The following is a 25,671-nucleotide window of genomic DNA, read 5'->3' on the forward strand; positions in this document are numbered from 1 at the left end:
AATCCCATACGGGAGCAGCCAGTCACTGACTAATACTGCAAAACAGAATTGTTAAAGTTTTAATTTTAATTTCAATTCAGGTTAGATTTTTTTTGTGCGCAACGCAAATTTTCTGTGCGCAGAGACGTGCCAGCAGTGCGCAATTGCGCACGTGCGCAGCTTAGAGGGAACATTGCTCAGGAGGAACTGATGATCAATGATCTCAAGTCAGCTGGGACCATAGTCACCAAGAAAATGGTAACGCCGTGAAGGACTGAAATCGTGCAGTGCCTACAAGGTACCCCTGCTCAAGAAAGTACATTTACAGAAATGTTTGAAGTTTACCACTGTACATCCCAATGATTCACCATGTTTGGAGGAGGAAGAATGCTCCCTGTGACTCTAAGAACACCATCCCCACCGTCAAACATGGAGGTGGAAACATTATGCTTTGGGAATGTCAAGGGGACAGGACAACTGTACTGAATCAAAGGGAAGATGGATGGGGGCATGTATCTCCTTCCCTCAGCCAGGGCATTGAAAATGGGTCGTGGGTGGGTATTCCAGCATGACAATGATCCAAAACACATAGCCAAGGGAACAAAGGATTGGCTCAAGAAGAAACACATTAAGATCTCGGAGTGGCCTAGTCAGTTTCCACATTAATGACTTGGAGAGGATATGCAAGGAGGAGTTGGACAAAATTGGAGGATTTGCCACCAAGTACTAAAGCATGATTTGCAAATACTTATTTCATCCATGAAAATGAGAATTAATTTATCACTTTTATGAAATGCATTTTTCTGGATTTTTTGGTTATTGCTCTGACTCATCCTTTGATCCCTGGAGTCCCCGTTTCCCCATCATCTGTTGTATATATCACTTTGGTATTATCACTGTAAATGAGATGAGATGAGAGATGAGATAGCCTTTATTTGTCAGTTGCAGGTCTTTTGCCCACAACCGAGATGACAGACCTTGCCGACCGTACATACAATACAAACATCACATTGGGGAGACAGGTCAGGCCAGGTAGCGAGGAAAAAAAACATTGAAATGTGCAACACAAAAAGATAATCAAATCAAATCACTTTTATTGTCACATCACATGTGCAGGTACATTGGTACAGCACATGTGAGTGAAATTCTTGTGTGCGAGCTTCACAAGCAACAGAGTTGTGCAAAATACAATAATGTAAACAAGCAAAATACAAGAATGGCTACATCTGAAACTAATAAATATATGTACAATATATAATAGTATATGCATTTCTGGATGTGTATACTAAATATTTTTCTACGTGTGTGTGTGTGTGTGTGTGTGTACACATATTTTACAAATTAAATAGAGTAAACAATAAATAGAATATATAAAATAAAATATACAGAGTGAGACATGTGCAAAACAGTGGCGTTACTGTACAGTATGGAGTGCATAATGTTAAAGTTCCAGTAGTGAAGCTGAGGTGTCTATGACGTGTTCAGCAGTCTGATGGCCTGGTGGAAAAAGCTGTCTCTCAGTCTGCTGGTACGGGACCGGATGCTGCAGAACCTCCTTCCTGATGGAAGCAGTCTGAACAGTTTATGGCTGGGGTGACTGGAGTCCTTGATGATCCTCCCCGCTTTCCTCAGGCAGCGCTTCCTGTAGATGTCTTGGAGGGAGGGAAGCTCACCTCCAATTATCCGTTCAGAGCACCGCACTACTCGCTGGAGAGCTTTGCAGTTGTAGGCGGTGCTGTTGCCATACCAGGTGGTGATGCATCCAGTGAGGATGCTCTCAATGGCACAGTGATAGAAGGTCCTGAGGATGCGGGGGCTCATGCCGAATCTTTTCAGTCTCCTGAGAAAGAAGAGGCGCTGCTGCGCCTTCTTCACTGTTTTGTTTGTGTGTACTGACCACGTAAGATCCTCAGCCAGATGTACACCAAGGAACCGGAAGCTGCTCACTCTCTCCACAGCAGCGCCGTTGATGGTGATGGGGGTGTGTACTTCTCTGCACCTCCGGAAGTCCACTATCAACTCCTTTGTCTTTGCGACGTTGAGGGTGAGATGGTTGTCTTGACACCAGTGGGTCAGGGCGCTGTCCTCCTCCCTGTAAGCTGTCTCATCACTGTTGGTGATAAGACCCACCACTGTAGTGTCGTCCGCAAACTTCACAATGATGTTGGAGTTGTTAGTGGCCGTGCAGTCGTAGGTGTAGAGTGAGTACAGGAGAGGGCTCAGTACACACCCCTGTGGAGCACCAGTGTTCAGTGTGACGGGGGATGAGGTGATGCTGCCCAGTCTGACCACTTGGCGTCTGTCAGACAGGAAGCTAAGGATCCAGCTGCAGAGGGAGCTGCTCAGTCCTAGATCCTGCAGTTTCCTGTCCAGCTTCGAGGGAACGATGGTATTGAATGCTGAGCTGTAATCTACAAACAGCATCCTCACATACGTGTCTCTCTTCTCCAGGTGTGACAGGGCAGTGTGTAGTGTCAGGGCTATGGCATCATCAGTGGACCTGTTGTGGCGGTATGCGAACTGTAGAGGGTCCAGTGAGTCGGGTAGTGCAGAGCAGATGAAGTCCCTGACCAGCTTCTCGAAGCATTTGCTTACGATGGGGGTCAGGGCTACAGGTCGCCAGTCGTTCAATGAGGAGATGGTGGAGGATTTGGGTACAGCAATGCACAGGTATCAACACACCATAACACAATAAACACAGACAAGCAACATGGGAAAGAGTTCCAGTGTGTACATCTGATCTGGGACCGCTACAGTCTTTCGACTGCGCCTCCAGCTGACCCGATGTCCACATCATGGGGGAGGTAAGCGTTGGAGGTGGCGTTGGATCCGGGGTAGAGAGGGTGATGCGTCAGTGAGTGCTTATCAGTATCAGTATATGTATGTGTGTGCGTGTCCATAGTTCAGCTGAGACAGTGTCCTTCGCCCTGCCAGGCTAAGTAAACAGTCTTCCAGCCAACCCAGGTGGCCTTGTAGGGAATGGGAAGGAACAGACTCAACACAGTCGTTATCAGGGAGTTGTTGTTCAGCTCCAGCCTTGAGCTGGCGCCGAAGGGGTAGCCGGGTTATGATGGTAATTGAGAATTTCAAGCTGTTTTTTAACACTCCGACACTGGTCTCTCAGTCTCCCGTTAATAGCTGCGAGCTTCTCCGTGATGTTATTAGCCGTCGATTCTGTGGTCTTGTCACTCTTTTTTGCTCACATAGCAGATTCTGAGACCTCACGACCGCAGCCAACTGATCCGAGGTGTAATCCAGCTCCGCCCAGAGATGTTGTTCTGAGTTGATTCTTTCCTGATGTAATCCAACATACATACGCTCAAAGGTGTTATTCTGAGCATTCACTGCAGTCGTAAGCGCCTCCAAGCTCTTAACCATGCTGCCTTCAGTGAGCCCTTTCTGAGAAGTCGCACCTGTCGTTCCAATCCCAGCGGGCAGCCTTGTGGGGGTTTGAACAGCCGGTTCCGCTCTCTTAATTCTCCGATAAGCCAGGGCCAAGCCAGCTCCGATCAGCAAGAACCCTGTTATCATGGTTCCGAATAGGTAGATATCTTCAGCGTCCTCGATCGACAGTCCCGCCAGGCACACGATCCTCTGCCACCCGTCCATCGTGTATCCAGCAGGGAAAGTCCCTCCAGGGCACTCGGGTTCTCCCGAGCCCAGACTTCTCGTTAAAGGGTGTCAATAGCATTCAGAGACCAGTTGATCAAATCCATAATTCTCTTTTAGGTTTTAGACACAGACTGTGAGAGAGTGTTCCAGGGAAAGTAATACAAAAAAGACACGAGACTAGACAAGGACATAAGAACTAGCAGGAAAGATAAGGGAGAGGAGAAAAGTGCGTCCACCTCCTCTGAGAGCTAAAGTAAAATAATAAAATAAACTCACTACACCTACCATTACCCTGAGGTTCAGCAAAGGACACATGAATCGTTGCGACCAGTTTTGTTTAGAATCCACCTCTCCACTTCACACCCCCTTCACTCTCTCCAGACTCACCTGACCTTATATCTGTTCCTCCTGTATGTCATGATCTGGGTCTGGATCTGGATCTCTTCCTTCACATAGACTGTATGACTGTGCGATAGATCTGCTCTGGGCGCTCCCATACCCTCTAGACACCTGCATAGTTTACCCAAACCTGAACGTGAATGCATGGAGAACTACATTAAGGATTCATTAGCTGCTAGCATAATTCAACTCTCTTTCTCTCCACTTAGTGCTGAGTTTTTGTGGGGGGGGGGTTGTTGTGGAGAAGGATAAAACTCTGCATCCATCTGTTGATTTCCAGGTCTCAGCACAATCACTGCAGAAAATAAATATCCACTGCCTTTGCTGATGTCTGCTTTTCAGCTTTTGCAGAGTCCCATCTTCAGAAAACTTGACCGCTATCTCAACCTGACCTCTACTATCAATTTATTATGGAGATGTCTCCGACTCAGGCCTGGGGGGTGTTCTTTCTCAACAACAGGACAGTACTGCGCATTCCTGTGCTTTCTATTCTTGTCACTTCTCCCCAGCTGAACACAACTATGATGTGGAGGATCATGAGTTACTGGCCATAGAGGAATGGAGGCATTGGTTGTAAGGAGCTGAGCATCCCTTTATTGTATGGACTGACCATAAGATCCTGGCTTACCTCCAGTCGGACAAGTGGCTCAACGCTCGTCAAGCCAGGAAATTAAATTCTTCACACAATTTAATTTCACAATAACTTACAGGACTGTGTCCTGGGATGTCAAACCGGATGCTCTCTCCCAGCAATTCACCACCTCTGATAATCTCTCAGATGAGTCAACAGTCCAGCTTCAGTCGACTGTCCACTAAGTTCAACAAGCCGAACCCAATCCTGGAAATGGTCCATCTAGTTGGCTATCTATGTTCCGTCCTCCACTCATTCCAAGGTAATTCATCATGCACACATCGCCAAATTCTCTTGTCACTCTGGAATCAACCAAACCATAACATTCATCCAGCACCTGTTCTGGTGGCCTATACTAATCAAGGATGTCTGTGAAAATGTGTTAGCATGCTCTATATTCGATTTTGTCACTGGACTTATTGGTTCACCTAGGCTGCACATTTTGTTGCTCTGCCTAAACTCCCTTCATGCCTAGAGACTGCCAAACTCCTTACCAATCATTTATTCCAGCTTCATGGCATACTGTTGGACATCGTTGTTGACCGGGACCCCAGTTCACCTCACACGTGTAGGCTGTGTCCTGCTCGGCCGTGGGTGCTACGGCTAGTGTATCTTCCAGGTTTCATTCCCAGACCAATGGCCAGGCAGAGCAGCCCAACCAAGAACTGATGACTGCCCTTCACTGCATCGTCGCTACTAATCAAACACTTGGAGCTCTCAGCTGTCCTGAATTGAATATGCTCACAACATTATGACCTCTTCTGCTACCTGGCTATCTCCATTTGAATCATCTCTTGGCTATCAACCTCATCTCTTCCTATCCCTCGAAGGTGAGCTCTCTGTTCCATCTGTTAAACGTCATCTCCGCAGGTGCCACCGTGTCTGGAGGGCCATCCAGGCTGCTCTGCTCTGCACAAAGGAAGAGAATAAATGGTGGACTGCAACTAAGTCCCTGATCCTGTACAGTCCTGATCAGCAAGTTTGGCTTTCTACTCGTGTTATTGCCCAAAGATTTTCTCCTTTATTGGCCCTTTTGTTATTGACTCTATTATTAGGTCCCGCTCTGCCCATCTTAAATTACCCCAAAACATTACAAATCCATAATGTCTTCCATGTGTCTCAGCTGAAACCTGTCAGCTCCAGTCCTTTTTCTGTGTGTACAGACCTTCCTTGGATTTCCCTCCCTGGAGTGTTTGGTGAACCTCCCTGAGCTGAGTGAATGTGGAGTGTTCAAAGTGTCGTGGATATTTGGCGCTCCCTCCTCCCTGGATCCCTGGAGGCCCAATTTCCCATCACCATTTGTAAATATCACATTGGAGGGAGTGCCAAATATCCACAATACAAGACACTCCACATTCATTCAGCTCAGGCAGGTTCACCAAACACTCCAGGGAGGGAAATCCAAGGAAGGTGTGTACACACAGAAAAAGGACTGGAGATGACAGGTTTCAGCTGAGACACATGGAAGACATTATGGACTTTGATGTTTTGGGGTAATTTGAGACGGGCAGAGCCTGTCAGAGACACAGCCCTGTGTCCTCACATACTGTGGGGGCTCAGTGAGGTAGTCCAGTATCCACTGGGACAGGTGGTGGTCCACTCCTGACAGCTTCAGCTTGTCCCTCAGAAGTCCAGGCTGGATGGTGTTAAAAGCACTGGCAAAATCAGAGAACATGATTCTCGGAGTATGTCCAGGCTTCCCCAGGTGGGTCAGAGCTTGGTGCAGGAGGCACCTAGCTCACAAAGCCAGGCTGGTTGGTGAACTGCAGCGGATCCAACGAAGACCTCACCGTGGGGTGGAGATGTTTGAGGACCAGCCTCACGAGGGTCTTTATCAGATGCAAGGTCAGTGCTGACCTAAGCTATCAGTGTCATCCCCGTGAGGAACAGGGCTCTTCCAACACAGTGGAACTGAAACAGTCCCTCAGAAAGTCTTCAGTCTTCAGACCATCAAATGCTTGCCCTTGTCCAGCAGCCAGAGAGTGAACTTCAACAGGTAACCAAAGAAGTGATGAGCAGTCAGGCTTGTAACCTCCATTCCTACCTGTTCATGTTTCTAAAGTAGAATCACTGCAGTCATCACTTTAAAGATTCATTCTGCTGGTTTTCATCTTTGCTTTGTGTCGTTGGCTTTGTGTTCATATATAAACACTGAAAGAAAGACTGTATGTTTGTTCTCATTACATTAGGGCTTAGATGTTGTGCAGAGCTGCAGCCTAAGATTTATATTGTTAACTGAAAGCCATGAGACAATGTGTTTCAGGCCATTTTACGGAATGGTAAATGGTAAATGGCCTGTATTTGTATAGCACTTTACTAGTCCCTAAGGACCCCAAAGCGCTTTACACTACATTCAGTCATTCACCCATTCACACACACATTCACACACTGGTGATGGCAGCTACATTGCAGCCACAGCTGCCCTGGGGCGCACTGACAGAGGCGAGGCTGCCGGACACTGGCGCCACCGGGCCCTCTGAATAACTTTCTTGAGTGAGTAATTAAGTAATGTACTGTAATGTAATTGTAGTAACTCCATGGCAGACCGGTCCACAATTCAATGCTTTTCAGCATACTTTTATTGACTCGCTTCTATACACGGTTGTCGTTCCTGCACAGCTGCAGCTTTTCAGCCACCAGCCGAACTTACAAACACCAACAACCACATTTAACAGTCACAGACTTTTACGCCGGTGAGGCGTGATTGCGGATTGCAGGTGCATCCGCCTTCCCTGCAGCGAAGGCCACCCAAGTGGCGAGCAGCGGCGACGCAGCACTCACGACGTCCATCTTCGGCTGCGCACGCCTAGTCCTCCACCTCTGGCTGGGCCGGTGGTGGGCCTGGCTGTTGCTCAACGGCCCTCCTCTGGGGAGCAGGAACGGATGCCGACCCCTACCGGGCACCAGCCACTCCCACCCGAGGAGTGAGGATGGGTGCGCCACAATAATGTATTTCTGGGTTAAAAGGAAAACATGAATACCCCATCTAATCAAAAAAGTAAACATTTCCAAATGTGAGAGGGTTTCTGTTAAGTGTGTGCCATCAGTATTGTGCAAACACAATTTAGTTTGCACTAAAAACTTCTCACAGTCTTATTCTCACAGTTTTATTTGAGAACACAACATCTGTCCGTACCAATAGAATACATTCCTCAGAGCTATGTTCATTAAATCTTCAAAGCAATGCTCATACCATGTATTATTAAAAGATCAAAACATAATGAAAAACGCTGAAGAATAACCAACATGAATGAATTTACTCCATGACTGACTCCAGCATTTTCCCAGGTGTCTTAACTTGTTATTTGGCTTGAGACTGTCCTCTGCCAATATCAGGAACAACCACAAACCACAAGCTTTTTTTTAATTTAGTCACATAATTGTTCTATTTATCACTCGTACTCGAATGGTTCTGTCATTACAAGCCCGTGTGGGCAAAGAAGTGGGTACTTTAATTTATGTGGAACATTCTTGAATATGTTGTGTTGGCAACAATCCTGCAGTCACAAGTTACAGACAATACGAAAGAACTGGCTCTTATATGCTTAAGGTACATTCCTCTGCCACAATGAGGAAAATTGTCCAGATATAATTAATGTGGGGTCGGGGGGGGGGCTGTAAGGCTAATGCCCTTGGGTAAGGTCCCATGTTGTTCAGATGGCATGCAAGTACCTTGAATTACCACCGTATACAAGTGCAGACCATTACTGGAACCGTGTAATGCAATCCCTGGATTTTAATTGCATCTCCAGTTAAAACACAAACTGCCTTATTTTGTTACTACATGTTGCTAAGAGTGGCATATTGACAGAGATATAAAATTTGGTTGATTTTTAAAAACTTTTATTTCAGAAACCAGGCTGTAGGCGGTCAGTAATCACTGTCATTCCACGGTACGTCTAAGACTGTGTTTATGCCACGTAAACCATAATTAAGGCTGGGCAAAAAAACAACAAAGATTAGGAGATCTTTGTGGTCATGGTTAAAAACCAAGTCTGAAGTGTTTTTGACAAAACTCTTGTGTGCGAAAAAGTCACTGCACACCCATTTAATAGCACTTACTGATCCAAGCCATCATCCAACAGGACAACAAGTACACATTGTCTGCTGGAGTGTGACACGATGCAAATCCTTCTTTACTCTTTTGCAGGAAAATTGCAATACAGATCCATCTTTCACAAACATGTGCAGTGTTCCTAGTTTCACACAGTGTTGACTGCTTCTTACACTGGCATGGAGCAATGCCCCTTACCCAACTTCATGTTCTTCAGAATTAGTGAAATTCTTTACGACACAGTATGAACGGTGCTAAGTTCTATTGACGGGTAACACAAAGGTTTTTTGACTACTCTTGACTGATGCCTAAATACATATACGGCAAATACTGGCACTTCTTTGGGATAATTTTATATGCATACTATATAACATTAATGTTACCCTGTCTAGGAATCATCGGCATGTACAAACCATGCACAGTTTTAATATTTTATCTTTATTTATTACAGAGACATAAATACAGCAGATTTAATATGAATGCTAAAGCTCTCTGAAGTTATGCTGCATAGCTCTGTATGTCAGTTACTCAAATGCAGGATAATATTTATAATAGTGCTGACCTCGCTGTGCAATACAATAAACATGGTGTGCTGACTTTATCAGAACAGATACAACAGCTAGTTGCAACAGTTTATTATCCCTGTGTAACGGAGCCTCTGATCAGACATGTTAATTAGGTATCAAGTTTATTTTAAATATCTTTAAATAATCCTGATGTTCATCAGAATGTTTCAAACATGAAGCAAAGAAGTCTTCCATTTGTCCGAGTTCATCTGCGTTTTAGTTATTTTAACATCCGTCCTGCACAGGTGGTCAGCTGTTTACTCCGTGGTGCAGTCATTTACCTTTTAACATCCACCAGACTGCCAGTTAACCACGTAGTGGTAGAGTTAGTTAGTCGACATTTAGCCACGGGGTAAAAAAGCATAGTTTTAGAAAGTGAAACATCTTAACTTTGAAATCAACTCTCTTATATGCACTTTGGCTTTAGAGATCTTCTATTAGATTTCCATGTGCTATGCCAGAGAGGTAAATATAACAGAGTAGATGTGAATCTAACCTTGCCAGTACTCCCCAAAAGATTACTGCCAGTATGATGGATGTTAAGAGGTTAAGAAAAACAGACGAAAAAGAAGTGGCACCTTAAATTTACTTTGTGGTACAAACTTTTGTACTTTTCTAAATTTTTCAATACAGAGACTTGCTGGCTAGAATAATCAGATATATCTATATACAACATCTTATCACACACTTTTACTATCGTATTTGGTTTGTATGAAAAATAACTTATAGCCTTTATATATTGGAACACATTTCACACACACACGACCGTGGAATGGATTCAGCTTATAAAACAGACTGCTAACTTTTGTTTTCAGTTCTGTTACCTCCAAAAATCTCAGACGTGCTTTACAATAAAGAACATCCTTAATGTAATGATACAAAGAAAAAAAAAAGATATCCTGACTCTTTCAGTAACTGTGACAAACTGAATTTGTAAAAAAAGAAAGTAATGCTGACTTCCTGGCTTTGATGTTGTGCCAATGTTGCCATGGAGTTTCAGTGATGTCCCTGGAGCAGAGGCGTCCACATTGTGTGTGAGCAACCAAAGGTCTTATAGTCCGCACAAATCAGCCATGTAAACTAGCTTCAGTTGTGTCAGAGTAATGGAAACCATCATGCACACCTGCTGAACAGACACAGGCAGCAAGTTCTGAAAGATGAGCAGAGGTTGGCAGGAGAGAAGAGGGGCGGAGATTCTGTTAGTGGAACGTGGAATTGCTGGCTTTTAGATTTGTGCAAGCACCTTTGGTGTTACACATCCTTCAGTCTGATGACAAGACACTACAAGATATCCACCTACAGAAACGCAGACATACACGCTATGTCTTAGAATGTGTAACCACTTTTCAGTTCATAGGCCTGCCGCTTTTAATGCACTTATTTCACAGCAGGGCCACTCCGCTGAGTTGCTGTCCTCTCGTCTGTTTTTGGCAATGCTGTGTGTGGTCTCGTCTGACTGTGGAAAAACAACACACATCTTAAAGTCAAATTCAAAGAGGATCATTTCTGAAATACTGAAAATAATTACAATCATTATTATTGTTTATATGTCACCCTATTAGAGCACTTCGCTCTCGCACTGCAGGCTTACTTGTTGTTCCTAGAGTATTTAAAAGTAGAATGGGAGGCAGAGCCTTCAGTTTTCAGGCCCCTCTCTTGAATTATATATCTGTTAGTTGAATAAGTTTAATTAGGTAACAGTAAGGTTGAACTCCTTTGCACTGGAAAAGAACGATGTCATGATCCTGGATCTCTGACCCCGTGTTTCAGTTTGAGTCTTTGTTTGGTTGCAGTTTAATTTTTCACTTTGTGTATTTACTTTATATTTATGCCCAGTAAGAGGTTTTGGCTGTTTTGCACTCCCAGTCTAGTGTTCAGGTTTTTCAGCTCTCCACTTCCGTCATGTCCCCTGAGCTCCTTGTGCTGTAAAGTTAGAGGTGTAAATTTGATGCATCCCCAGGATGCTCACTAAATACAGGAGGCTAAATCATTCATCCGCTGATAGACTGGCCACCTATAACAACTGCAGTAGGCTTCAGACCCCTTGTGATGCTAAGTTGGACAAGAACAGAAAAGGATGGATGGAAATATCTGTCACCGAATGTGAACAAAGCTGATGATTCAATGCTGTCTTCCAAGTATATCATGTGTTACTTCCTCTTTATGCTGTCTCTGTTCCGGCATGCTAGAACCATCTGGATGCTGTGGTGAAGTTATTTATGGCACAGCAGAAGAGGATGAAAATTGTGCTGTTAGGTAGGTTATTGCACTACAGCAACATTTTGGGAAATGTAAGACATTTTAAGACCTTTTAATTTTTTTTTAAAGAAATAGAATAATACTGGCATACAACACATTCATTTGTTTTATTTCGTATCACACCTCTACCTGATCTTGCAGAAGCTGATGCAGTCCACGTCGCTGTATTGTGAGCACGCGCAGCGCTGAGCCTCCACCCCTATCCTCACCCGCTCGGTCCTAGTGGAGCGTCTTAAACGCAGGGAACCCTGGTAACTGGACATACCAAATGGTACTGTGTGCCTAAAAGAAGAAAAGCAGACACAATGCACTTACTGACCACAGAACTATGAGTTTTACAGCTGGAAGCATACATCAGTGTTACAGTTTCCACAAGTACACTTTACTGGGTGATATGAATTTTGTCATCACCTGCCCCCTGTTGTGACTGCAGAGACACTACACTACAAAGCACCAACATGCACCCTGAAGGATGGAACAAAAGAGAACAGCTACTCTGTGGCTTCCCCAGCTGCCTGTGTGCATGTCCACAAGCAAGCATAATCCTGGCCTTGGGATGTTTATTCTCTGACTCTGCATCAAAGGGACACTCTGTTGTGGTTATATGAGGGTAAAGGTACTCTGTGGTGGTTCTAATTTTTGTCTTCCAACTCTGTGATAAAAAATGGGGGCAGAATATATAAAACACCTTTCGGAACAATTCAACCCAGCACATCACGACCACAACACGACACTGCTGCCTAAAAATATCCCTGTTATTCACTTCTTAACATCAAGCAGGTGAGCCATCTAAGTTTAGGATTCAGTTAATATCCGTTCCTTTTCATGAAATTTTCACCTGATTAGTTTAGACCAGGGGTCTGCAACCTTTAACACCCAAAGAGCCATTTGGACCCGGTTTCCACGCAAAGGAAAACACTGGGAGCCACAAATACTTTTTGAAATTGACATGAGGTTGTTGTCTGATTTGCTGAGCCAGAGGATGGATGTCAGAGAAATGAAAGAAGTGTAGTGACCCTCTTTTTTTTTTTTAGGATGAAAGATAACACTATATTGTTTTTTTACCTTTATGCTTTGTTTGAACAACTACAGTTTGCTGCTTATGAAATCCATGAAGTGCTACAGAGAAAATTACATTTTATTTATGTAATTAACACATTTTGAACTCTTAAAGAAATATAACAAAAGGAAAGCTGAACTAAAACGATCCAGCAAACAAAAACTGTTATATCGCCTTTGGGCTTTTGGAGCCTTGACCTGACTTTACAAAAATAATTGGAAAAAAAAAAGCTGCACCCATGCGTGCAGCCGCGTGTGAAAAGTGGTCAATAAAGAGATGCTGAAAAGCGTGTTCATGCAAACATCGTCAGGTCTGTTTACAATGGGACTTCTGCTCCTGAACCTCTGCGCACAGCGTCTGCAGGTCGGGGCTGTACGAAGCCAGTTTCATCTTTACGCAGGACTGTAAGCTGTCGTCTGTGAGGCGTGAGCGCTGTTTGTTTTTAACATAGTTCACGGTGGAGAACAGCTGCTGACATAATGTGGATCCATAATTGGCCTACCTGGGGTTGAAAGTCTCGATAAATGCGCGGCGTTTCGGCGGGTACACCGGCTTCCGCGAGTGTGACGCTTATTTTGATCGATGAAAAAATAATAGAATATAATTTTATTTTTATATTTCAAGATCACAATAATCTTCCAATTTAGAACTACAAGGTAAAAAAGAACTAAACACAAATAAAATACACTTCAGCTAAATACTTCTAATTTATTTTCCCAAACCACCCGGAGCCGCAAAATAAAGACTAAAGAGCCGCATGCTGCCGACCCCTGGTTTAGACCAAACAGACAGTAATGTGAAAACGTATAGGACTTCATTTGAATTGTAACATTTTCTAGTTTCTGGAAATGCTTTTTGAGCATATGTATAAAACAAAAGGCAACACCACGCTAGCTTTTTGGGGTTTTTTTTAATCATCCATGGCTATGACTCCAACCTCAGTCCCAAACGTAGCTCCAAACTCTGTCTGTTTTTGGAGAAAAGCAAAAAGGAGAGAAACATAACGACTTTTTCCTGGACTTGAAATGAAACAATAAAGATGCACTAACGTCTCAGTTTCTACAAAAATGATATATCAGCAAGTACAGAAACTTTTGCACAGTTTCTCTGTTTTCATGGACAAATTAATGTAAATGGAAACAGAGATCTTCATGCAAGTTTTGGCTTCAGTCTGGAACAAATGGACACTGCCAGATGCTTAGTTTCTGTTTTCATGATGTTTTGTCAGGCTTTAACTGCAAATGCCCTCAACTGCTGCTTTTTCAGGCGTATTTCTGCGAAAAGTGAAAACCATGCACAGTTGGGTTTAGGTCAGGTGATTCCACTGATCCTAAACGCTGTGGATTAGTGAGCTGAAGGTACTCTTTTTATATATATATATATATATATATATATATATATATATATAAAAAAAACACCCAGCACGCCCCTGCGGGCGGTTTATCCTTCAAGCTCGGGTCCTCTACCAGAGGCCTGGGAGCTTGAGGGTCCTGCGCAGTATCTTAGCTGTTCCCAGGACTGCGCTCTTCTGGACAGAGATCTCCGATGTTATTCCCGGGATCTGCTGGAGCCACTCGCCTAGCTTGGGAGTCACCGCACCTAGTGCTCCGATTACCACGGGGACCACCGTTACCTTCACCCTCCACATCCTCTCGAGCTCTTCTCTGAGCCCTTGGTATTTCTCCAGCTTCTCGTGTTCCTTCTTCCTGATATTGCTGTCATTCGGAACCGCTACATCGATCACTACGGCCGTCTTCTTCTGTTTGTCTACCACCACTATGTCCGGTTGGTTAGCCACCACCATATATATATATATATATATATATATATATATATATATATATATATATATATATATATATATATATATATATATATATATGTATTATATCAAAAATCTAATAGATGGCAGCAAAAGTAAAAGCTATAACTTTTAATGCATTTTTAAATGATTTGAACCCAAATTCCATGTTAGTTTTCTCTTTTGTGGGCATTTTTTATACATTTAGGATGACAGCCAGAGATACTTAGTTTTTAATTCCTTGAGCTTGAAGTTATATTTTATGTTTTTGAACTTTCACATAAAAAAACATTCAAAAGTCAAATAGTACGATGTCCTACGAGTCCAAAATAAAAAATTCATATTTTTACTAATCCCTAATAAAAACTGAAAAACAGATCATACCTTTGAAAAATAAGCGCACTAGTGATTAGCCATCAGTGCCAAAGAATGGAGGCAGTGCTAATCCAAAGATGGAAGGAGATTAATTCTTTCTGATATCAGGCAAATTTATTGCAGTTTTTTGTTAATATATGTTTTGTTTTTCTTTGTTAACCGTAGCCAGACAAAAATGGACTGGTCAAACGAACAGGCCCATATAAAATGCTGATATAAAAGATGTGAGGCAGCTACACTGCTATGCTGCTGTGGTTTGGGTCCATGAAACACCTCAGAGGGAAGGCTCATTGCAAATCCAAAGTTTTTGTGACTGATCACCGTTATCCTACAACGACTCCATCTAGATGTCGTGAAGGCTCACTGAATCAAAAACAAGCTCAACTTTGTACACTTTCTAATCAGAGTCAGTTAATCTTAACTTTAATCACTTTCAGCTGCTTTGGTATTAATAAAATTAACAGGTGCACTAGAGGGGAACAATGAGACGATTACAAACAGACTTCATGAGGGCAGCCTGAGGACCCGGCGTCCTCTAGTGGAGCCCGATCGGCATTTGCTTTAGAAGACCAGAGTTTGATGGTCCACTACTGGTGCCCTGTGCTTTTTATAGTAAAGTTCCAGAGATATAAAGTCATTGAGGAATAAGGGTATCTTGGCAGCACCCTAATAACATGTTTTTTTTTCATGTTTTAAATTTATCATCTATCGATCAATCGTTCACTTTCTTTTCTTTTCCAAATAAGTTGACTAACGTAACAAATTTTTTCACTGAGATTTTAACTTCGCAACACCCGGGTTTCCAGGTTTCTAGGTGTGGAGTCAGTGTTAGAATGCATTTTAGCCACATGATAAAAAAGCATTTCACAAACTATGGTCTCCTACAGGCTTTTTCGCCCATCGCTTCCAGTGTTACAACCCTAAACTGATGTCCTCCATCTGGTGGATGGCCAAACTAGTCACCAAATCCCCTCTCTTTCTTCCCCTGATATGTCAAACACAGATCTCCATAATTAAGTTTGTCTATCAGTACTACAACAAAAAATGACAAAAACCAGACCAGTTAGAACCACGCTGTACATGTAAACTCATCATGTTGACCTTGCTGTCCAGTCTTGTTGGAGTCTCCCTAAATAGCTGTAAACTGCTATAAAGTGTGAGCTGGAAAAAACAGATCACTTCACAGTGAACATGTTGTTTCCTTTGAACTTCAGAAGCGGGTCTCTTGAACAATATAAGCTGTGGTGCTGCGGGAGGGGCGTCACGCTGACCACGAACCTCCTCTTCTCTACTCTTACAAACAGAAACAGCATGTGGGTGATCCTTTCTCTTACAAAATGTTTCATCTACTGACTTCCGAAAGGAGAGACGGTCTGTCCACACAGAACTCAGTCAGTATCTTCACATGCATCTGCATCAGGGTTTTAAATCAGAGTCAGTGTAGAAGACATTATCCATACCTCTGTATGAGTTTAATGATATGGCTTTGTCACATGTCTGGGTACAGATCTTTGTCATTGTAAGCTTTCTTTTATTAAACATATACAGTATTATTTATTGCGATGGCTGTGACTCGGGTGTTGCAGAAGGTCGATGCACCGATCCTCTGCTCCTCCAGTCGACCTGTCGAGGCGGAGAATGCTGAACCCAGAGTTGCCCTCAATGTAACCATCAGAGTGCGAGAGTCATATGACTGTGTGTGTAACTGGGTGAATGATATTTTTAATTGAAAATGCTTTGAGTGTTGAACTTGAGCAGGAATGCTACCTGTCAGTGAAATTTCTGAAATTCTCTGAGCTGCCTGTCTGGCACCAACTACACTGAAAGTTACTTAAATGACCATTCTTCCCCAGTGTGATAATTAGTTTCATAGGTCATCTTCACATGCAAGCGTGCGTCTCCATAGTTATCTAGAGGTCCAAAAATGAGCCCTGAGGGTAAAATCAGGTAAACTCTACCTGGAGAGAGAAGTGCAGTCTGACTGATTGTTACTCTAGTTCTGAGTATTTAACCTTTTTGCATCCACCAGATTACTGGTGACCCATCGTGAGTATAAGGTTGTGGTAAGGTAAAGCCAGGCCTGTCCTGCAGGTTTTATGTGTCCTTGATCCAACACAGCAGATTTAAATGGCTAAATTAGCTCCTCAACATGTCTTGAAGTTCTCCAGAGGCCCAGTTGTTACAGATTTGGTGGTATTGCAAAAAACAGCTTTTTCGGGTGACTGAGTTTTCATAAAGTCAGCCACATACATAAACAAGCTTGTATGTATGATTATGTAGAGTAATGAACTCAGCCTGAAAGTGCCCCCACACGATGAGACCTCATACATTTAGGAAAATAGCTGTTCCACATAGCTGATTTCTATCATTAACCCTCTGAGGTCAAAGTCATCTTCACCGATGACCCTAACCGCGTACGATCACAACATTTCTTGTTTGTTTTTTGTTTGTTTAAATTGTTCCAAGTTCTGGAAATCGTGGGATGAAAGAAATAGCCGGCTAATTAATCTACTGACCTTCCAGTTGGTAGATGACCCACTCTATCTCCTGAGCCACAGCTGCCTTAAGGGAAAAAAAACACTATCCAAACCTGCCTGGCCCTTTGTTTGTTTTTCTAGCATGTTAGCAGTGTAGCATCCACAGTTTTATGATGTTATGTTCAAATTTTGTGTGATGGTAGATAACAATAACATTTCGAGTGGATTTAATTTTGGTGAAAATCAGGTCAAGGATAAAACCAAGTGTGAAAATCTGTCAAAGCTTTACTTTACCTGCAATTTTTTATGGACAGTCTTCAAAATTTACAACAATATACTAGACCTTTGAGGCTATGCGTACCAAGGTTGGCTAAGCATTTGACCTTGATCTTTATTGTTAGCGCCCGAGGTCACTTTTCAAATGAAAGTGCCTGGAGATACCTGTACAACAAACTTTTTATTTTCTCAATATGATGGCGTCACGGTGACACCATAACAGGCTGAAGTCATCATATTTTGAGATACAAACAGGCTGACATCAGGATGTTGTAATAAAAACACAAGTATAGCCCTTACCCTGCTGAATTGTGCTCTCTTGTTAAATCATGAGTTAACTTTCCAAAAAACGTAATTAATTAAAGTTCAGTTTCACTAGTCACACCCAGGGTGGATTACTGACAGACCTGTTGAATCAAGAAATAACCTAAATAAAACCTGTCTGACAAAGTGAAGTAGGCTTAAAGATCTGAAAAAGCAACACATCGTACCATGAAACAACCTCAAGAACCAAAAACAAACTGTCATCACTGACATCTAATCAGTCTGGAAAGGGTGAAACACAGTGAGAAACACTATCCACTAATGGAGAAAACGTGGAACAGTGGTAAACCTTCCCAGGAGTGGCCAGCAGACCAAAATGACTCCAAGAGTGTACTGATGACTCATTCAGGAGGTCACAAAAGAACTGAGAAGTAATCTAAAGAACTGCAGGCCTCACTTGCCTCAGTTAAGGTCACAGTTAATGATTCAACAATGAGAAAGAAACTGGGCAAAAATGGCATCCAAGAGTTCCAAGGCAAAACCCACTGCTGTCCAAAAAGAAACAAAGGCTCATCTCACATTTGCCAACAAACATACCGATAGTCCCCAAGACTTAATATTCTGTGGACTGACAAGAGAAAAGTTGAACTTTTTGGAATGTGTGTGTCCAGTCACGCATTTCATAAAAACAACATCATACCAACAGTCAAACATCGCAGCGATAGTGTGATGATAGGACATAGACTACCTGCCACAAATGAAAACATCCTGAAAGAGAATGTCGAGCCATCAGTTTACGCCCTGCAGCACAAGTCGCACTTGGGTTGTGTAGCAGGACAGTGACCCTAAACACAACAGCAGGTCCACCTCTGATTGACTCAATAAAAACAAAATGAACGTTTTGGAGTGGTTAAAGTTAAAGCCTGGACTTAAATCAAACTGACATATTGTGACATGACCTTAAAACATGGCATTCGGGCTGAGGTGGCTGGGTTAAAATTCCTCTGTAGAAATGTAAAAGACCCACAGCCAGTTATTGCAGTTCTTTCAGTTCTACTTTAGGTAAACCCTCTACAAAGTGTATATCTTTATAAACTAGTTTTCTGATACAGTACAGGAAAAAATGTTGAAACATTTACATGAAAAAGGATGAGCATCCATGCTTAAGACTGATGTTAGTTTATATTCTGAACATCCATAAATCTGGAGTGCAATGTTAAAAACATAACTGTGATTTATTTAAGCGAGCCCCAACAACTTCACCCCCTATAAACACATTAATTACACCTAAACCTTTAAAGTCACCAGATAATCTTACACTTCTGACAGCATGCATACCTCACACTTGTTTGATCTTTGCCTTTCAACTTGGGATGGAGGTCGGTCTTACCATGCATCATACACATTTTCACATTAGTAGTAACAAAAATGATACATGACTGAGACAGACAGAGGCACGCACCAAAATCTAACTCTGTTATTACAGTTAACAAGATGGTGGCATAAAACCTTAGGAAACTAATTTTAGTCCAATCACTTATGTTCACCTTTTCAACATGTGAAATTTCACCCAAAACATAAAATACTGTTTGCAGACTACTGCCAAGTGATATGTTAAAAGTAAACCCCAATGCCTGATGTCTAAGGATGACCCTTGACCTCCTCAATGATATCCCCATTTACGGCTGAGTTCGTTTTTATGTTTAGCGAGTAGGGCTGCCACGATTAGTCGACTAGTCACGATTACGTCGACTATCAAAATCGTCGACGACTAATTCAATAGTCGACGCGTCGTTTGAAACTTTGTAAGATCACAAAAGACGCAGGAATAAGTAGCAGGATTTAAGAGTGTAATAACGGACTGAAACAGAAGATGGCAGCACTGCATGTACAAGGATGCCAGCTGCCGTTAAACCCCGAAGAAGAAGAAGAAGCTCTGTCCCAGAATTCATAGCGCAGCCCAGCTCAGTTTCCAACAATGGCGGCAGCTAGTTAGTTTTAATATTACTCTTATTATTCTTTCTGGGTCACAAAATAAACGTTTAACATATTTTCAGGCGAGAATGTAGCTGTGTAAACCTCAAATATCTGCTCAGTTTATCAAGACAGCACATATTTTCAAAAGCGCTCCGATGTTTTCAGAGACGTCTGTTACCCACTAGCTCGATAGCTAGCCGGGGGCTAGGCTCACTAGAGCCGTGAGAACACCGGACTCCCACCAGATCATTTTCAAACCCACCGCCGTCTTTCGCTACTCAGGTTAAACATATATAAGTCACTTAGATAACTTAAAAATGTTATTGTTTGGCTTTTTTCAGTATTTTATTTGTTCCTGAGTAAATCGTCTGAGTTTATTAAACTCCACCGAAACAATCTGCAAATTTAATTAAAATTTAATAAACTACCATCTTGTCTTTATTTTTAGTTAGCACAGACCTTAAACACTTAAAGCTGTAAGCTAATGATAGTTATATAAGAGCAGATGCTGCTGGTGCAATAAGCTGTACGTTTTACGTCCAATGGATGATCTGATTAGTCGACTAATCGCAAAAATAATCGGTGACTAGTTGACTATCAAAATAATCGTTTGTGGCAGCCCTAGTAGCGAGCAAGTTAACCGTTGATATTTTGCAAATTAAATGTCACACATGCATGCATTTTGGCCTTGCAGTTCTTCTGTCATAAACATATTAATTTGGGTAGATCAGACAGTTGAAATTTCATAACATGAGTGAATGTTATCGTAACCCTACCCGTAATCTATGCATCTAGTCTAGCCTACTTTCCTCTGACCCAAGACAGGTTGCTTGTGACTGGAAGGAGACAATGGAAATGTTGATTTGAGACTATGTTGATTTATACTTAAATAGAAAACAAATTGAACAGTAACAGATGCTGTACATGTATGTAGAACCAAACCTACCCAATAATACAAAATGCAACAGTTTTGTAATCGAGAAACTTGGATACTTGGAGTATTATATTTTATCAAATCCCTTCAGAACAAAAACCACAGTTTCAACAGTTTGGCCTGTTCGTCCACACCTGGTCACATTTCTGGCTGCACCACTGCTTAAAAATTGGGAGCTCTGAACCTGCTGTGCCAGTATTGATTAATATCTGCAATACATGTGAAGAGGAAAGACATCTTGATTCACTCCACATGGCACAATGCCCAGGTACCAAAGGAAGAAAGCCGACACACAGAGGCTTCATCTGTAAGGTGTTACTGCAGAGAAAAGGAGCTTCTTTGATCTCATTGCAGATGTTCGCTATTGATCACATGTACTTCTGCATGTGGTTACAGGACACAGTTGCTGCTCTTCACTGAAACCAGGCTGACAGCTTTTACTCTGCTGCTGATGGCCACACTTCAAGCAAAAATCTGAGAACTGATAGTAGATGGATGACCAGATACCATTCCCCTCCTGGCTCTAACCATCACCCCACTACACACATTCTCATAACACATTACGTCTGGGTACTGCTAAACTTGCCCTGAGGCCTGTTGTTTGAAATCAGTAAAGGCAGCTAAATCTACATACTACTCTGCAGATAGGCATTAGTTAATGTCTTCTGTTGCAGGTGAATTAGCTTTTGCTTTGTCTCTCACTTATCAGTGATGAAAAGGTTCAAAGCGAGTTCAGCTGTGGAAAGAAAAGCGCAATATTTAGAGATTTCAAATTGAAGACTGTTAAGCTAATATAAAGGAACAAGAATGCCGAATGAGTGAAAAACAGACGAAGGAAAACAATAGTCTCGGCTAGTCAAACCTATGTGATTGGTGTTGGACAACCCGTTTCAACTTTAGAGTAAATTTCCAAAGGGTTCTTTCTATCTCACATTCCAAGGCTACCTATAAACAATCCAAACATCCAAGATGGCCAAAAGGTGGACACAGCCCTCCCCTGCTGCCTGCAAGAAATCCTCAGTGGAATTAAAATACCAGAGGGCTCAGGGTCTAGACCTTTACGGATTATATGGAATCGCTACACTTCACAAAGACACAGGAAATACTGACATATGAGAAAAAGCCCGTAGCAATGGGCCAGACACCCCATACTCCCGCATATATATATATATATATATATATATATATATATATATATATATATATATATATATATATATATATATATATATATATATTAAAATAAATATATGGTCATTTTGAATTTTATGCTATCAACATGTTTCGAAATAGGTGGGGCAATAAATTACTGGAAAAACCGTCACCATTGGGGGGAAAAAGTACTCTATAGAACATCTCATAAAGCAAAGGCATAATAAAATCCCAGAGAGATTCCTTGTTTTCTAAGTAAATATGGGGAGGGGTCCATCGTACTGTTAAAGTCTGTTCTAAACAGAATTTAGGAATTTCATGATCTATGGCTACTCAAGAAAAATGTTCACAAAGAACAAAACGGAAAACTTAATGGGAATGAGACAGCAACCAGCCAGTCTGATTGGTCAGTGAATTGTCAGAGTTATACAAATGGAAGTTAAAACTCTTCCATCCAAAGAGAAAATATACTGTAACCAAGATCTGAGGACAATGCTGTTGTCTCTGGTATTAAGCTCTTTTAAATGCACTGAGGTGAAGTGCAAACTTTGCCTGGCAGCTGACCAATCAAAATTCTCAATTTCATCAAATCGAAAGAGGAGAAGAACCATCAATCTTGTTAGCAGTGCACATTTCTTCGCCAGCATCCATGATATTATGACACCAAATCACAACAACAGTTGCATCAAGGCACTTTATATTGTTAGCTAGACCCTACAATAATGCATATAGAGAGAAAACGAACAATCACATGACCCCAATTGGCAACAATGTTTCAGTTTTTCACAAATACACAAACTATTCACCCAGCAGAACTTATCTATTGGACCTTCCTTGCATTCACTAAAGTCATTGCCAACGCTGCTCAGATCCAAAGTATTTACACTATCTTCATCCTGCTCTCTTCCTTCCACTTTTTTACTTTGCTTGATAAACACAATTTAAAACTGTTCTATAAGATACTTTCCAAAAAAATAATTCCTGCGTAGTTGACATCAAAAGGTTTGTGGGCATTTTGCACAAATTACAGGGAGGAAGGTCATGAAGTACAAGCGTTTCCCAGCATGCCTCTCTGCCTGCAAAGTTTTTCAGAAAATGTGCTTAATTTAATCAGTAAAATGTGAAATGGCTGAGTAAATATTTGCAGTTGAAATTTAATTCATAAGGAAAATGTATACTGCATTCAAGCAATGTTTGGCTTTGGTTCACAAGATAAAATCTTATGTGTCCAAATTGTGTGAAGCATCCAGTATAATGTAGACGGGGAGGGGCCCACTTTGAAAGACATTTTCACGGGGTGCCTGCTACCTTCTGGGCCCGGCTATCTCACCACATGTTTTCCAACAGCATTGCTAATATGAAAAAAAATAAGGCCAGCTAACCTGGCCTGCGAAAACATTCAGCCAATTAAGAAGCAAAACACGAGACAAAGGAGGCCTTGAACTGTTGAGCCGCTGAAACCCTATATCAAGAAGAAATGTTCGACTTTTAAAACTACAGCACCCGGCCTCCCCAGATCACAAAGACTCTGAAAATGTAGCTAAAGTAAGAAGTGATGCAGATCAAATGATCAAAGAAATCTAATTTCTACGTTTCAACATCTGATTTCTTGTCTCTGTATTATTTGTGTACAGTGCACACTAAGAAACATGATGCCCAACACATTAGTAACCTATAGTAACCTAATAAGACATTAGCTACACACATCACTTGCTTAAAAACTGGTGCAAACTGAGAATGCCTGGAGAAGGACACTTACTCCGGTGTGTTGATCCAGATGATATCCAAGTGGCAGTAATACACACACTCCTTGTCTTTGTAAGTGTAACATGTGCACCTCTTGGATCGCCTCCTGGCTAATGGTGGCTCGCAGTCAGAACACGGCTCAACGTGGGAAGCAACAGTGGCGAGATCCTCCACCCCGCCAGGCAGACGTGCGCTCTGCTCGAATGCTTTCACCTCCTTCCTCTGGCTCACATCTTTCTTAAATGAAGAACCTGCAAGATTACAGCATATGAGAGCTTCCTCTCATAGTCTTAACCTGAAACAGCGTTTGGTAAAGCATGGAAAAGCTCTTTATAGATGCATGTATATTACATTTCTGCTTGAAAAGGTTACAAAAGATCCAGATTCTAGAGTAGTTAAAAAAAAAATCAAGCATAAATAGTTACATATTTTAGTTTCATAACAGTAATTGGTCAATTCTGTTGAGAGTAGAGTTTGTCTCAGAGAGAAAATATATGTATATATATATTTAAAGTCCCAGTCGGAGTCTTTGATGGAACTTTAAATAGTGAATTTCTTGTTTTAGTGATTCAAAACAATAAAAATACCGAACGCGTTGGAGTCACAAAACACCGACGAGTTTTCAAAAGATCTAAGACATAACATGTGCTCACTTTTAGTGGGATTTTTTTGGTGTTTTAAAAAGGTTAAAACTGTATAGATATCATGACGTCAATTGCAATGTTATAATAATCATCGGTATGATTTCAGTCTAATTGCATGTTTTGATCTATCTGTTGTGACCTGTCAGTCACTGCTGCACAATAACGCACACCAGCTGGTCTGTGTGATCATTGCTTCATTAAAACACAAACACAACAAGGACCGACCACTACTCACCGTTGGTCAAAGATGCTGTCACCACGATTAGAAACAAAACTCCCACATCAAGCGATGATGATGCGTTAGCCATCACACGTCAAACATTAGAAATGAATAATCAACTTAAAAAAAACAAATGAAAAAGTCGAAATGTGAGAACAGGTGAATGAAAACGTCCGAAATTCTCGAGTATCTTATCTCAGTGAAGCGAGTCAAAGATGTCCTCATAGAGCATCATGTGTCTGATACAACTCTGCACCGCTGCGCTTCCACACTCCGTTTGCCTTTTACAGCCACTGGGGTTCGTTATGAGCTGACACCGCTGTGACAAGTGAGCGTGGATATCCCGCCAGCTTCCTGAGACACTTTTCAAAATAAAAGACCGTGCTGAACGCTGCTGAAATCAAAGGCGCGTTACACCCATGTTTGTGCGCCAACAGCACAAACATGACACAGAGACCCAGTTTAGTGACTCCAAATAGTGGCCTAGCACACAGATATCAAGCAGAGCGACAAGGTTGAGCAGTTTAAGTGGCAAAGTTAGAGAGACAAGGTGGAGAATAGTGGGTGGAGAAGGGATGTTGAAGTTGGAGCTGTCAGGTAGGAGGACAAGAAGAAAACCTCAGAGGAGGTTCATGGATGCAGTGAAGGAGGATATGCAGAGGGTTGGTGTGCCAGAGGAGGACGCTGGGGATAGGGCTTATCCTCTTAGTGCAAGAGGCGGGATACACTCTGGACAGTGATGCAGTGATGCTAATCTGATGCAGGGCTTATATATCTGTGTAAATTTCTCAATTATAATTAAGAAATCATATGTGTATTTTGTATTGTTGTTTGTGTTGCTTTTATGCTTTTATGTTGAAAGTAAGTATTATTCTACCTGTAGTTCTGGTTTGCCAATTTGACAGGGCTGTGCCTGCAGAACACCAGCAGCTGGGTGTTTTATGTGATGCATGAGGGCAGAGGTCAGGCTCTCTAAAAGGATGCACTCCCTCACAGGGTTCTCTCAGCCATGAGCTTCAGGCAGCTGCAGTGCATCAGTATATCATACCTTTGTATTCTACAAGTGAAGCAACTAAGAAAATATAAACAAACTAAGATGGTAAAAAAACGAACTATGATACAATACAGAGGGTTGGTATGATAGAAATGGATGCTAGGGTGAGATGGAGGCAAATGATCTGCTGTTTCAACCCCTAAAGGGAGCAACGGAAAGAAGATGTGGTTAGTAGGTTTGAATTGTTACAA

At 42.0% G+C, this 25,671-nt stretch overlaps 1 protein-coding gene across 1 annotated transcript; it reads right to left on the reverse strand.

The window, feature by feature from the left end:
- Nucleotides 1-10,618: 10,618 nt before the first annotated feature.
- LOC146631476 (endothelin-3) lies at nt 10,619-24,514 on the reverse strand. Its single transcript, XM_085353699.1, has 4 exons — nt 24,442-24,514; nt 23,576-23,813; nt 11,630-11,782; nt 10,619-10,697 (listed from the first exon to the last, which is right to left on the reverse strand). Exons 1-4 carry the CDS (start codon nt 24,512-24,514, stop codon nt 10,619-10,621), a joined length of 543 nt encoding a protein of 180 aa, XP_085209825.1.
- Nucleotides 24,515-25,671: the final 1,157 nt, after the last annotated feature.

The sequence above is a fragment of the Diplotaxodon limnothrissa genome, linkage group LG5 (genome assembly GCF_057381915.1).
Source record: "Diplotaxodon limnothrissa isolate DT_005_m linkage group LG5, D_limnothrissa_male_GT1.1, whole genome shotgun sequence".
Lineage (NCBI taxonomy): Eukaryota > Metazoa > Chordata > Actinopteri > Cichliformes > Cichlidae > Diplotaxodon > Diplotaxodon limnothrissa.